The sequence below is a fragment of the Canis aureus genome, chromosome 13 (assembly GCF_053574225.1).
Source record: "Canis aureus isolate CA01 chromosome 13, VMU_Caureus_v.1.0, whole genome shotgun sequence".
In the NCBI taxonomy this organism is placed as follows: Eukaryota; Metazoa; Chordata; class Mammalia; order Carnivora; family Canidae; genus Canis; species Canis aureus.
The window spans coordinates 31,572,954-31,589,339 of NC_135623.1; the positions used below are offsets into that span (position 1 = coordinate 31,572,954).

Here is a 16,386-nt window from a genome sequence, read left to right on the forward strand (position 1 = left end):
TTTTCTTTGTTCCTTTTTATCTTAAATTCAACATATGAGTGAAATCCTATGGTATTTGTCTCTCTCTGACTTTACTTGGCGTTACACCTTTTAGATCTATCCATGTTGTTGCAGATGGCAAGATCTCATTCTTTTTTGTGGCTGAGTAATATTCCATGGAATTCCCATCAGAGGCTTCATAAAATCAGTTTCAAAAGAAACTACTCCCTTTTAACTGCAGACCCCAAGCCATTTAGTGTTATTGTTCACATTATAGGTATACTGTATACATCATCTGAAGTTGAATTTGACATTTTGTATAGCATCTCAGTACTCTGCAAATATAGTCACCAGATTACAGTACAACTGCAAGAGCTTCTAGCCCTTGTTACCTACCATCTTTGAAGGTTTCCTAAAGCAGCATGGCATGATTGAAAAACATACTGTGTTTTGATGGCTAATTGGCCAGGCTTCCACCCGACCCTGACATTTGATTTCTCCTGCTACCCAGTTGGCTGAATTTAGGGGTTTGCTCTGAATTGCAAGAATAGATAATGCATAAACTTATTAAAATTCAGCGTGCATCTTATTTGTATAAGTCAGTTGCACCACTCGTGGTATTTAGTGATAGTCAAGAGAAACTGGCTATTTGAAGGATGTGGGAACTTCAGAATTTGCTAACTCCAGAGACCATAGCTTGAATGAGCAGGAAACAAGGTAGCCTTGGAACAGTCTAGAAGCAGGACATGCAATAGTAATTGTTTACAGGAGGAATCTGACCAGGATATTGCCTATTGCTTCCACCATTGTCCATGAACTCTAGCCATCCTTTCAGCTTTCTGTCCCTTATTCAGCAATGAAAGTCCCAAACAAGAACATCCTGTTAGCTGAGTTTTGCCATGGGTGTGTGTACCCTGGTGAAGAGAGCAGGGAGAGGAAAAATCTAGCCTTTTCTCCCCTGTAGGCTACACACAGTGGAAGGTTCCCCACCTGAACTGAAAGAAAGTGGATTTCTAGATAGATCTATAACTTTTTAACATTTTATTTTTTAAAATCAAGAAGTTTCTGAGACCTACAGTTGAAGCTAGAGAATCCCAACCCTTATAACATTATTTGGGTTAGCTTGGAAAAGAAAAATGACATTTCTAATTCCTAATACGTACATTTAAATGAATAATAACTACTGAATAGGATTATGTTGAGCTACTATTTATAATGCCTTAAAGACAGTAAGTATTTGCATGCAATTTAATGTACTACTTTTTCTGCTTTGGGCAACTTATGGTTTGATTGGTATGATTGTAATTTTTTTCTTTAAAGTTAATATTAGTTTGCTGCATAGTGATTCTGGTTCACCTCTGTACAATTTTAAAATAAACGGTAGAGTTTGATTTTTTTTTTTTTTTAACTCTTCAACAGACAGGCTAGCCTCAACGAAGCCGCCGAGAAGTATTATGATCTGGCAGCCAGACTAAGACCTAATGTAAGTACTTTCCTAACAAGAAACATTACTCAAAGGGATGGATTCACAGCAGGTGATAGCTTTAGATACAGAAGCCTCATGATACTAGGCTTTTTCCCTCTGATCTCCTATTCTTGAATACTCACTAAATGGCTAATTCAACAATCACATCTGCCCCGCTCAAGCTTCTTTCTTTTTGCAGAGGTCCAAATTGCTGTTTTTCTATCCTGTGTAAAAAGCACCATGCAGTTTTATCATTTGAATACAGGTTGTAGCATTATCAAATACTTGGCATTTGGTTGGCTTTTGAAAGCAGTTCCTTGAAAGTGTTTTTCGCTCTGGTGTTAAATACCTCAGGACTTCCTAACATCATACACTTTTTTCTTTTCTTTTTTTGATCCTTATATACACTCAGACCTCGAGCTGGGCCTCTTTCCTCTTCCACAGTCCTCATTTCTAATAATGATGCTTTTCAACCTTATCAAGTATGTTTTTATTAGAATTTTTCCCTGGGTAGTCACACTTCCATAAAGTGGGATGGATATAAATTAGATCATTACTATTGAAATAGAGGAGCCATTTATGAGAAAATCAGAACTGGTTTTATATCTGTCTTCTAAGCACTTTTTTATTCGCCACACATCACCGACCTCCAGCGCGTTGCTTTTATTCTCATACGCACTGCTCTGCATCACCCTCTAACACTAAAACCTTCTCCCCTTACTCTCTGGGTCTAGACCATCTATTGAGAAATGTAATTTTGAAACAGTAATGAAAGTGCATGTGTGACATGACTACAAATAGTGGGATAAGTTTCATTTCTATACAGTAACTCATCCCACTGGGCAAACATCTATAGAGTGCCTGCTTTGTGATGGGATACAGAGATTTCATTCCCTAAAAGACCACATAATGTAGCAGAGAACACTGAAAATAATCAACTAGTTGAAATACAATGTGGCAATTCCTACACAGAGGTATACACAGTCCTGTGGGAACACAAAAGAAGAGAATTAATGCTCCCTGAACCCGATCCACAGGGGGAGAAGCTTTTTTTTTTCCCCAAGCAGATAAAACCACATGTAACCTTTGCCCTGAATGTTGGTGTCCCCGGTTTCATTACTTATGAGGTACTTCAGAAATTGGTGAGCTGTTTGCAACAGAAGAAAATAATTTAATAGTTATAATGGTAAGAACAATAACAGTTCAAATTTATTGCACACTGATTATGCGTCAGGCATCGTGCTAAGTACGTCACGTGAATTCCCTCATTCATTTCTCAGAACAACCCACAGGTGCTTCTGTGGTCCCCACTCTGCCCAAGCCCAGAGAAATTAGTAAGTCCTTCATCACCCCAGCTGGTAAGTGGGATCCCATTGTAACTCAGGCTGCTCGGTGCACAAAAGAAAGCTTGAGGGGAAAATGCAGTTACATCATAGGAAATGCAAGCCAGAAGATTGGGAAGTGAAAATAATAATGATCCTCTCATTTATGTATTCAGTAAATATTTAGAGTACCTGCGAAGTGCCCGCAGCATTCCAGGCACTACATACACGGAAGGGCACAAAATTAACTAGAGTCCCTGACCATTAGGAGCTTACCATCTAGTCTGAGAAGACGAAGTAGAAAAACCAGTAAAGCATATATGGTATCAGACAGTGATAAGTGCTTTGTGGACAAATGGCAGGATAAGGGACTTAGGAGGTGCAGGGGGGAGACAGGCAGGAGGCATAGCTTTATAAATGCCCAAGATGGGCATCTTTGTATAGCATTTCCAACGGTTGAATATGAGTTCTTGAATATTTTTTTTTAGATTTATTTTAGAGAGGGGGGGGGGCACACGCACACCTGTGTAGGGAGCAGGGGCAGAGGGAGAGGAAGAGAAGAGAGAAGTAGACTCTGTACCTGAGCATGGAACCCAGTGTGGGGCTTGATCTCAAGACCCTGAGATCATGACCTGAGCCAAAAACCAAGAGAAGGATGCTTAACCAGTTGACTGGGCCACCCAAGCCCCCCAAGATCTTTATTATAACTTCATCGAGGGCAAGAATCAGGGTTTTTTGTCTTTCTTTCCTTTTTTTTTGTTCCCTTCACATGGATGAATATAATGATGTTCTGTTCAGCCTTTACTCATTGAGTACCAGTCACTTAAATGTCACTTTTATTTTTGTTAAGTGGTTGATCAAATGGTCTTCTTCAACACATTATAACAGAATAGTGAGCACAGAGCTATCTGAGCTGTCTGACCTGACCTAAAAAAAAAAAAAAAATGAAAAAGACACTGAGGCACCCCAGATTTAAACCAGACTCATGAGAGTGTTTATTTTAAATGGCCAGCCAAATCATAAAATCAACATTTAATCTTCCCATTTAAAGCCATTTTTTCTGAAATCCCAAAAAGTTTCTTCATAAACATGCTGCAGACTGTTTTTGAAAAACATGTTTATTCAAATGCTACTTCCTTTATCTAATAACAATAAGTATTTTATGGATTTGGTTAGAATAGGAAGCTCAAATTTAACAATGAGTAAACGATGCTACAGTTGTGGGTCACCTGATGGGCAGATGGGGTCTTTCCCTAATCTTTTTTATGAATTGTGTTTTGGGTTTCCTGTATGTATATAGAATAAGTAAGATGCCACCATGGCAAGACTCATAAAGACACGGGCAATAATAGAAGTTTGTGTTCTGAACCAAGGAGACTTGTTTAAACAATAGTCCCCGTAATGATTTATTAGCGGTTAGCATCTGATCCAAATTAAAGCATCCATCTAACATTTATCTTGATCATAGCTGTTCTTCCCTTTGCCCTAAGAGCCTTCTATGTTATTTCTGTGTTTTTGCTGAATAAATTTCAGTTCCCTGCTTATAAAAGGACCTAGTAAACAGACCTCCATTCTCCTTCTCTATTGCAGTAGTTTCACTGTCTTTTCATTTCTCTTGTCTACACAGTAATCTAATCTTATTTTTCAAAAGGGCATTTTCTTCTATTGTTTGAATGTCCAACTTTCACAATCAGTAGCTGTATGTGGAGGACCCTGTGGGTGTTTTAGCAATGTTCATGTCAGATCGTGACTATCCACAGTAAAATATGCGCTGTAACCCTGTGCACCGCCACTTACTATCATCGTATTGAAAACATTGTTATTTGTGGAATATATTTCTCTCTTAATAAAAAACCTATTCCACTTCTTCAGTACATCCCGTGGTGAATTTCTTTATTTAGTTTATTCTACAAAAGCCCTATTTTTTCATACAATTTGCTTTAAAATTACAAATGGACTCCTAGAAAAATTTTATATGCAAAGAATTCCGGTGATCAAATGCTAAAGTAATAGAAGTCTAAATTAGCATGCACATATAATTTTCAGTGTTAGATTATGATATTGTTTCATCAGGGATATTCAGTACATTGTCATTTATTAAAGTATACAGCTAGAGAAATATATTTGTTACTAAAATGAGACCATTAAATTTTTAATCCTATTTATTTGACTTTCTGGGGGGTAGACGGGAAAACCCTAGACTTACTCCTCATAGTACAGTAAAACATTTTTTTATAATGGGAAAACTCTTGACCAAAATTGCCATTTTAAGTTTTTCCACTTTCATTTTTCATTTGTGTAAATAAGATTGATCTCTCTGTGGAGGTTATTTTAAAAAGATAACACTGTCTTCCCTCTCACTTATGAACATCGAAAAGTGCTGACTCTTGAGGACTAGAGGGAACATTTAAATGAAACAATTTTGTTCCTCCTGTGGGAATTAAGCCAAATTCTACATTAACTTATAGATTTTTAATTTTTTTTCTAATGGGAAGAATGGGTAATTTGCATAGTACAAAGTCACCCACTGTACTTGGCTTTTAGTGAACTCCAGAAGTTAGAAAGGGTAATTACTAATGATTAGGTCTATATATCTTGTATTTTTCCGGATGTAGTTGTTTTTAGCCTGATTTCATTTAATTTATTTTGTATCAGGTTCCAGTTTTGTGTAAGACTCTATGCCAAGTGCAGAGGGATTTCAAAGTTATGAAAAATTAACCCTGACCTTGGGAAATGTACTATCTAAATGCAGGGAGGGAATGGAGGAGAGAACGCGTGGATCCAAATTCTCACAATTCAGGCCAGGAAATACTATGTTATGAGTATTTTGTGAGTGATGGAAGGTAGTGCTAGAAAAGTGTGCAGGAGAGAAAAATTACCTTCAACAGGTTGGTCCTAGAAAGCATTGTGTCGGAGTGGGAAAGTTAGATAATCACGAGATGATAGAATGTTTATAGGTGAAGATTTTAGCAAGAGAAGGAGAGAAGAGAGAATTTGGGGAAGAGGCAGGTAGAGGCATATGTGTGAATAAGGACATGGTGCTGAGAAAACATGAACATAGGCTCAAAAAACAGTAAACAAGAGTTTATATTGCCCTGGGGCTAGGGGCAGAGAAGACAAGCAGGGGAAGATAGAACTGGAAATGAAGATAAAACCAGATGAAAGGTATTGCATACCTCCCAAGAATTAGGAGTTTGCATTCCTACGTTGAACAGGATGACATAATGAAAGTGATAATTTAGGATGGCCATTTATAAGATGTAATGAGGAATGTGGGTTGCGTTGGGGAAAGTAGAGTTGCAAGAAGCCATCTTGAGAAAACCAAATAAAAAGATACTGTAATAGTTTAAGCAGAAGGTATAATGTGAAAGTACAGAAACACAGTGGAGTTGAAAAGAATATGCAGGGAAAATAAGTGGATTATTTGATGGGATGTGAATAGGAAAATCAGTTGGCCTGATGAATGTTCCAAAATTTGGTATATAGGAAACTTGGAAAAAGGAAAAACAAGGACCCCAGTCAGAAGAACATGTTTATTTCAAGAAAAAAAAAAAAATTTAAGTTTGTACCAAACTGTTTCTAAATGAGAGGATATCATCATTGTCCAGGGGACATTCCTATCAAGGAGGCAGTCAGAGGGAAAGGCCATAGCTAGGAATAGAGATGTGGCGTTATTTGCAGAAAGGAGATCATGCCAAAGCAGTGGTTAAGATCACTGAGGGGAGGGGCACCTGGGTGACTCAGTGGTTGAGCACCTGCCTTTGGTTTAAGCTGTGATCCCAGGGTCCTGGGATCGAGTCCTGCATCAGATTCCCTGCAAGGGGCCTGCTTCTCCCTCTGCCTGTGTCTCTGCCTTTCTCTCTCTCTCTGTGTCTCTCATGAATAAATAAATAAAATCTTAAAAAAAAAAAAAAAAGAGATATCACTGGGGAGAGATGTAGAGAAGGGAAACCATTTCAAACCCTGGGAAATGGGCAGCCCCGGTGGTTCAGCAGTTGAGCGCTGCCTTCAGTTCAGGTCATGATGCTGGGGTCCTGGGATCAAGTCCCACATCAGACTCCCTGCATGGAGCCTGCTCCTCCCTCTGCCTGCATCTCTGCCTCTCTCTCTCTCTCTCTCTGTCTCTCATGAATAAATAAATAAAACCTTAAAAAAAAAAAAAACTGGGAAACTCTACATGTGGAATGTAGGATATGAGACAATGAAGTCCGTGTTAATGAGCAATTTCCACTGCTGCTAAAGGTAAAGGAAAACAGACTGAGACTGTCCAGTGACTTCAGAGAATCAGCTGTCCTCGGCTACCTGGTACACCTTTGTGCAGTTGATGTGGGCACAAGTTGTACTGTGTTAAGGAGGTGGAGAAGTGGGAACAGAGAGTGTAAAATTATTCTGTAAGTTAAGTTTGGAGGTGAATGAAATAGACAGGGAAACTGCAAAGAAATATTAAGCATATGTTTATTAAATATTAAAGGTAGGTGTTAAGAAACATGCATGTGTCTAAATATGAGGTTATGTCCTCATAGAGGAAAGAGCAAAGAAATACTGAAAATCTTCAAAGATCATTTTCTCCCCAAGGACTGAAGAACAGAAAATAGACTGAAGAAAAAAAGGTGAGGAAAAAACAAAAATTAGAAATATAGGGAGCAGAAGCTGAGGTAGCAAATTACTTCTCTCCCAGGTATTTGCTTATCTGCTGGTGCTATGGGAAGAAGGAGAGAGTTTGAGGTCAGAGACCTGTGGACAGCTGATGTGCTGAGGTGCACAGTAGGTCATAATTGATTTAGGTCTGGCCTATCTATATGTGATAAATGCCAATAGAAGTACAGTGTTGTGAGATATGTTATTACGCCATTTGTCATTTTGTGATCATTTTATTTTTTTTATTTATATTTTTTTAAGTAGGCTCCACCACGGGGCTCGAACTCACAACCCTGAAATGAAGACCTGAGCTGAGATGAATAACTGAACTCTATGTCTGAAACTAATCATATGCTATATTCTAATTAATTTAAATAATATTTAAAAAAAAAAAAACGAGCTGACATCAAGAGTTGGATGCCTAACCGACTGAGCCACCTGGGCTCCCCCTTTTGCAATAGTTCTAAATGAAGTTCCAAAGTCACCGATAGATTATTCTCATTTTTTTTTAGATTTTTTTTCTAGATTTATTTATTTATTTATGATAGAGATAGAGAGAGAGAGAGAGGCAGAGACACAGGAGGAGGGAGAAGCAGGCTCCATGCCTGGAGCCCGACGTGGGACTTGATCCCGGGACCCCAGGATCGCACCTCGGGCCAAAGGCAGGCACCAAACCGCTGAGCCACCCAGGGATCCCAGATTATTGTCATTTTGATTCATCTTCTCTGACTTTTATGCTAGACGTGATATTAGAGATTGAGATCTCTACGATGTATAGTATTTTATAAATGTTCTATCATGACAATTATCATATATGAATTAAAGGGGAATCTGCTCCAAGGATCAGATTATCCAGTAAAAAATGTCATATACACATTATAACTTTCCTAGGCACTTAAAGCGTAAATTACTTCAAAGTGTTATTATAAAATCAAAGTCCGTGTTCTCTATTTGGGCTCTTTGGCAATGATGTTAGGTCACAGATAAAATAAGAAATATGGGATTCAAAGAAATCAGCCTCCTATATAAGAGTTGCAGCTGCGCTATGGATAGTCAACATATTCTGCAATGTATCACTTTCAATTTGGACTGCCCTTTTTATCCTAAGTGTGGGACAAGAGGGACGATGAGAGGAGATGACTGCTCAGTAGAAATAACCACTAAATCTGGGATTGGGCGATGAGGGAGCAGTTGAGAATGAATTATCTGGGGGGCACCTGGGTGGCTCAGTGGTTGAGCATCCGCCTTCGGTTTAGGTCGTGATCCCAGCAATCTGGGATCAAGTCCTATATCAGGCTCCCTCTGCCTATGTCTCTGACTCTCTCTGTCTCTCATGAATAAATAAAATCTTAAAAAGAATAATTTGGGCTGTACTGTTGGAAGGGATAGAAAATATTTTGAATATAGTTGTTTACTGATGGGAAAGTTATTGTTCCATCCTAATTAGAACAAGGGACCTTGAAATTAAGTTAAACAGGACAGATTCAGATTTGACGATATAAGAGAATTTCTTTTTTGGGGGGTGGGGGTTACTGAGCTTGTCATTTTGTTGGGGGAGGAAAAGGAAGGGTTAATAATAATTTGTCTGGGAAGCAATTAAACCACATTTCTGCTTGTAAATGGAGGAGGAACCACATGGCCTCTTCCGAAAGTTTCCACAGGCTTCTGTGATGTGGGAAAATTATATACCATGTGTCTCTTGACTTTCTGACGTTAATAATATACGGATCCCAGAATCACCACATTGACTTCATGAGTAAAACGCGCTTTAATATCGCACATGTATTTCCCACTCTCACTACTTATTTCAGTTTCAAATACGTCTTTATATTTTACAGTTAGAAAATGCAACGAGGGAAGTTGACAAACCCAGAATAAACTGGTTTCAATCAAGAGAGAAATTGCCATTCGTTTTCCCTCACACTTTACCTGGTTTTATAAAATGGGCCCAGAAATATGATTGAAATGAGACTGTTGTTTATTCACAGGCACACAATTAAGTCAACAAACACTTATTCTACTTTAGTTCCTAAACAGGCTTCATCACATTAATATGTATATATATGCACACATCAGGAGAAAGAAGGTATCTAATTCTTGTCTAATTTCTGCAAGATAGATGCTCACTTCCCTGATAGCTTGTTACGCCAGGATCAGTTTTAGTCCTATCCCACCAGGTCCAGGGGGGACTTATCCCACCTTTAGTCCTATCCCACCTGGACCTGTCTTCAGACCACTTTCCACTGTGATTTTTCCCAAATCACTTAGATGTGCAGCACTGTTCATCTAACAAGTTGCACAGTTGAGTTTGTTTTGTGTTGTACTTCTATTTTGGAAATGTTAGATGAACCAGAAAAAAAAAAAGTATTTTTGAAGTGCTTGCTATTTTTTTTTCTGTTTATTATCTTGTATAAGTCTTCATGCTTAGAAGACAAAGATGATTAGTAGAATCCAGTTGTTTACTAACGGTTGCTGTGGTGACAGTTTTTGCCTAGCCTGGGATCATACAGTTGGGCTAAACGAAGCCGTATTTACAGTTTTTCCATACTCGGGGCATTGTTATTCATCACAATCCACATGCAATCATCCTCAAATAGTATTTTTTGAATGTATGTATGTGCACTGTGTGTGCGTTGCAGAATCACAACCAGAAAAGGATGGGGTGGGGAGGAGGTGTGAGGCACAGACAGGAACATAAGTGGCTCTTGGCTATAAAGAAAATCAGCTTGAGTACTTTGGGTTGAGGAACATCAAAACCTCTGGGCAATTCCACTTAATTATGTTCTCTGATTCCAAGCATGTTTATTTTTACTCACATTTCTTCATGGGGGTATCCTTTGCATGGATTTATAACTATAATTGTTTGAATTGTGGGACCACACACTAAAATTGCATCTAGTTCCTTCTCCAGAGTAACTGGATTCCTGGGGGGGTTTTTTTGGGAAAACTCAGCTAATCTAACCACACTGGCCCACATTCCTACCTGGGAGTATCAGCTAGGTGGACTGGGAGGTGCCACCATTGGAAGGATGTGCCCTTCCCCCACCCCAGCCATCACATTCTTTATAATCCCCTTCAGTTATTTTGACAGCTGGTTTCCTCCATTTCTGTTATCCTTTTAGGCATCTAGGTTTCTGATCCTTGGCTGATCTCATGGGGTTATGTTTTTCTAAATGTATACTGAAACATTAACCAAAAGCTATACTTGTCTATGAATCTTTATTCCCTCCCTCTTCTGATTTTCCTCACCTCCTTTTTTTTTGTTTGTTTGTTTCCTTATTTTTCCTCTAGTTCTAGCTCCTTGATACCTATCAGAACTCTCACTTATATCTGCAGATAAAATTATAGTATCCTTTACCCTAAAGACAAGTACAAGTTTGGCAGATCCTGAAAAATTAGTGAATGGGTAGATTAACTTATCAAAGTCCTATGTCCTTGTTAAAGAAAAACAATTATTAACACTTTTTTAAAAGGTAAGCAAGGCATTATTCAGGATTATTGTGATTAGTCACAATTTGGGGAGAGATGGCGTTTTACCTCAAAAACAATAAAAACAGGAGGGGGTTATAGCCAACAAGCAGGAAGGATGAAGAACTTGATCAGATACCAAAGGTAAGGAGTCTCACTGAATGAACTTAGGATTTTTGCTCTAGCTGGGCTCGGCAGGCCACAGACAAGGCCCAAGGATGAGGCCTTAGTCAAAAAGAGGGCTTGGAGGATCCTGTCTCTTTTTGGTCAGGGAGTGATGTTTTCATCTGGGATGACATCATTCTCCCCGACCAAGTTGTTAAAAATGCTAAGTTTCCTATCACTGGGTAGTATCAGAATCAAGAGTTCCTCTTTATCACTTGAGAAGAATTTCTTTAAATATATGGCTGTAACATAGTCTTTGCCAATAAGCAGTAGAATAGTATGAGAGGAGTGACGTCTTTAAGGGGGGGGAATGTGGATGCTACACAGTTTTTCAGTTTTGGTCTTACAATCAATGGTTATTTCCTTGACTATCCAGTGCCAACAAATGGCTACTGTGATACTCCAGAGTTTTAAAAACAATCCTGCACCCACATTATGGTTACATCAAAACTTAAAACTGTAGAGAACTGAATTTCTTAAGAATGGGAGACCAAGTCTATCATTGTTCATCCCTGGTTTTCATCTCTACTTTTTTGTTTTCACTTTCTTAAAGGATTTCCTCTGAAATAACACCCAGAAATGCAGCTCTACAATGTATACACGTTTTCTTTTTGAAGAGTGAATGGCAAGTTAGTGAGGGCAAGTGTGGTGTCATGAGAGATCTGTGATGAGATAGTTTGAAATGGTCACACGAGGATTAAATTGGTTTCACCTGAAAAGTAACTTGCTCGGTTTAGGAATGTTGAATTTTAAAGATCAGCAAACTTGAAAAAATTTGTTAGAATGATTCACCAAATATCTATATAAGCTACTTCTAACAATCCATGACTAAAAAAAAAAAAAAAATTAAGTGCTTAAATGATATGCAGCAATAATCTGCTGTGTTTTTGAAAGAGTGGTTTGACAGATCTCAACAAGTTCAAGAATGGATGTTAAAGGTTATTACTAGCTTTGTCCATCACTTTTTTTTTCTTATTGCTCGATCTAAGGTACTCTGTCCTTAACTACTTCATATTTCATCAAAGAAGAGACAGCTGAATCTTCTTCATGGAATCTATTCTTACACCAGTTATTTCTTAATTGTGGTTTAATTTTCATTGGTTGTTTATATAATAATGCTAATAAAACCCACTAAGGGAAACACCTAAAAACCCTCAACATATGTTATAATTTACTTTTCTGTGTGACAAATTCTTTCGCTTAAAAATATAGTGCATTTTCCACCTTAATTCCAGGAACCAATGATTGTTTTCTCTTAACAAGATTCAACTATCTTTTCCCAAAGGGTTATACTGTCTGTTAAGTTTTTGTAATCACAGATTTTATTTTAAAGAAACAAATTTTTTGAAATTTGTTCATTGAGAGAGAGAAAGAGACAGCACAAGCAGGGGAAAGGGCAGTGAGAGAATCTCAAGCAAACTCTATGCTCAGCACAGAGCCAGACATGGAACTAGAACTCAGGACCTTGAGATCACGACCTGAGCCCAAACCAAGGGTTGGCTGCTTAACCGACTGTACCACCCAGTGCCCCTAATCATAGGTTTCTTCTTATTTCATTGGCTGTGCTTTCTTTTGCAACACAACTGTGCTATCAAACTATCAGCAAATCAGACCTGCAATAATAAATAAACCCATAATATGGGTTGATACTTCTTCATCCATGATTAGATGCATTATTAAAATACCAGACATTACCAAAAAAAACTATTCAGAAAAATATCAGTATGACACTAATAAAAGATAAGGGATTTTTAAAATGTATTTCTATAGACCTACTTAAAGGTAGGTCTACTCTACTTAAATTCAAAATACATGGACATCTATTTTAATTTAATTTTTATGGAGAAATATTCCTATTAAGAATTTATAACTTCTCACCTATATTCAGTTACTTGTCTCCACTTTAATATCTCATTTTTGATACAGCATTATCAGGCTTGTATTGAGAGCAGTAGATTCCTCAGGTCTTGAGGATGGAATTATTTTGCTACCGAAGAATTATGCACTTTAATTAGTCTTGGAAATCTTTACTGGAGACATGTGCGTATGCTGAGTTTTCTCTTCGTTAAATAATATGACATTAACATTTTATTTTACAATATGCTGATTGACATAGTAACTCCCAAACATTTGCTACTCTTAGGGAACTTTTATGGAAAGCAGATGATGCATTATACCCTTAAGCACTATACATCATATCATTGCTTTAAACCTATTATTTACATTTGTGTGTATAAACTGGGTTTCCATGTTTGGAATTTAGGTACCTTTTTCACATACACCTAATGATGTTAAAAGGAAAAAAAAGAGCATTCACCTAAGTGAGAATAATAATATTGAGAGGTTTTAAAGTTGATAACTCTTCTAGGTCCATATTGCTAGGTATTATGTCTATTAATGATTTGAAAATTTTGTCTAACTTAGACACCAGAAAATAGTCTCTTTTTTTTTTCTATTAGAAAATGTCAGCCTAATGACATGTATACTTGTGAAATATTCAAAGTTAAGTTCTACTACATTTTTACAGATGGGGACACTGCGACAGGCCAACGTGTCCAGGATGTCACAGCTAGTGGTAGAGCCAAAATACAAAGCCAGGCAGTCTGGTTTCAGAACCTGTGTTCTTAGCTTTTCTGCTTCTTTTATAAGATTGCCTACCAAAAATTCAATAATGCCCACCAATAAAACCTCAGACACTGAAATCAAAGGATAGTTATTTAAAATGTGGTAATTCCAATCACCTAGAATGTTTGTGTATTAATCATTCTGAAAAGTGCTGTTTAGCAAAATTGACAAATTCTTAAAGTTCAGTCGTAGACCCTCGAACGTATGCTTCTATCCACCCCTCTTCATATGGCCTATAGATCCCAGTTGGAGAAACCTTGGAGAAGTGAAATGGTATAGACTTTAAATGTAGAGAAGCAGACCTATTTGTCTGTTTCTAAAATAGGCTCCAGGGCTATGATGAGAAACAAAGACATTGTGATCCCTGCCCTCTTAGAGATGTAGCAGATGTAGGCTTAGCATTTAATTCTTCCTTAGTTTTTTTCATGAGTGATTTATCTAGGTTACGAGGCTTGAAAGTTTGCATCTTCTACAGCTTATCCAACGATGCCTAAAAACCCATGAACTCAATCACCTTGTCATTTTGTGTGTTGAAAGCCTGTTTAGGGACTTCTAGAAACGTAGCAAATTACTATTTTGTATTGCTTGAAATGTATTGATTACTTTACCTTTGTTTCATACGATCACAGAGAATATGCTGCTCATTTTCTCATAAAAAGAAATTTATTTCCTTTTCTTTAGTAAGTCCTTAGAAAAATTGGAGAAAGCAGGATTTAGGGAAATGTTGTTTTAAGATTTGGAAAGCCGCTTTGGACAATAGGTTCTTACTTTCTTGGCAGTTTCTTTGGGAAGTTTTGCTATTACCGAATTGGTTTTTAAAGTAAGAGTTGTGGTAGAAAGACATGGGTACATCATATCAGATTTATTTTATTTCTACTATATATGTTTATTATGATCTGGAGATATATTTAAGAAAAAGTTCATATATTAAGGTTATTGTGATTTCATGTCCTGTAAAAAAAATGTTCAAATACATCAGAATCTAAAATTTCCCTACATATAAAAAAAGCAATATGCTTTCTTTTTTTTTTTTAAGATTTTATTTATTTATTCATGAGAGACACAGAGAGAGAGAGAGACAGAGACACAGACAGAGGGAGAAGCAGGCTCCATGTAGGGAGCCCGACGTGGGACTCGATCCCGGGACTCCAGGACCACACCCTGTGCTGAAGGCAGCGCTAAACCGCTGAGCCCCCCAGGGAACCCAATATCCATTCTTTTTTAAAAAAATATATATATATATACCTTGAAAAGAAAAAAAATAACTCCCTTAGAAATATGCTAAATTGATTGTAGGTTTTTAAACTATTTGATGAAGTTGTATCAATAGAGTATTACAGCAAAAAGCTTTTATTAAGTGACTCAGAATTGATCTTTTGGTCTTTACTATTAATTTAACTAATTTTAGCACTTGTCTCATATATCTAAATTGAAGTTACTGGATATGGTGAAGATGTTTATTTGGTAGGAATACTGCAGGAAGGTATTTTATGACTCAGTTCTTTTTAAAATTTGGTTTGAATTTTCAGCTCTGTTTTAATGGAAGTTTATTACCTGTTCAAACACGTGCATGCTTTAGCACTACATGTGCCTATTAGAACATGCTAAGCCCTGGGAATAACCAAAGTTCTGGCAGATGGGCATTGGCAGGAGCCTCAGAACAAGTCAGGGTTCTTTGGTAAAGGCAGGAATACTGACGGAACACTACGATTCATACCATCCCTGAAGTTTGACAATCAAAGGACAATTCATTATTGCAAATATTGAAGGCCTGTGTTGAATTAAAACTTTTGATAAAATAACAGTGCATGATAAATGATCTTTGATATGGTGTAGACAGGGCTTTACAAACATACATCAATTTTTAGAAATTTTAATGTGTTGTTAGCAATAGCAGTAGTTTAGCCTTTCTATGTTGCATTTCAAAAGTATAAATCTTGGACAGCCCGGGTGGCTCAGCAGTTTAGCACCGACTTTGGCCCAGGGCGTGATCCCGGGGTCCTGGGATTGAGTCCCACGTCGTGCTCCATGTGTGGAGCCTGCTTCTGCCTCTGCCTGTGTCTCTGCCTCTCTCTGTGTGTGTCTTTCATGAATAAATAAATAAGATCTTTTTTAAAAAAGTATAAATCTTAATAATGAATATGTATTTCATGTATATTAATAACATCAAAATTTAGTAAGTGTTTGGACATCAACTGTATTCTCATGATATGACAGCAGTTAAAAAAAGAAGTTGTATACTTCACTGCTTTCAGAAGAGCATTCTCTGCAGGGAACTCCTGGTGGAATCATGTTTTATTCACACGCCCTGGTAGGCAGTAGACCTTTGGCAGTTTGCGTTCCGGGATCAAATGGTGAGCACACTAACCCAGGCTTTCCCTCCTCTGGCTCTAGGATCTTGGGTATGTTGCTTACATCTCTAACCTGCATATGCTCATCTGTAAACAGAGTTAGCAATAAACACCTCAGAGGGTTTTTTATGGAACTTAACCATACATATAGAGCACATAGAGCGACGCCTGGGTGGCTAGTGGTTGAGCACCTGCCTTTGGCTCAGGTCATGATCCCAGGGTCTTGGGATCGAATCCCAAGTCGGGCTCCCCATGGGGAGCCTGCTTCCCCCTCTGCCTGTGTCTCTGTGTCCCTCATGAATAAATAAGGTCTTTTTTTAAAAGAAGCACTTAGAATGCTGCATGGTCCATAGGAAGTGCTAAATTATTTGCA

At 37.7% G+C, this 16,386-nt stretch overlaps 1 protein-coding gene across 5 annotated transcripts in view; it reads left to right on the plus strand.

Moving 5' to 3' along the window:
- TMTC2 (transmembrane O-mannosyltransferase targeting cadherins 2) overlaps nt 1-16,386 on the plus strand; it is a 388,467-nt gene that overhangs the window by 331,909 nt on the left and 40,172 nt on the right. For all 5 annotated transcript variants that reach the window (XM_077845667.1, XM_077845665.1, XM_077845669.1 and 2 more), the window contains one exon: nt 1,399-1,462. In XM_077845667.1, coding sequence (XP_077701793.1) covers nt 1,399-1,462 — 64 coding nt within the window. The remainder of the gene's footprint in view (nt 1-1,398; nt 1,463-16,386) is intronic.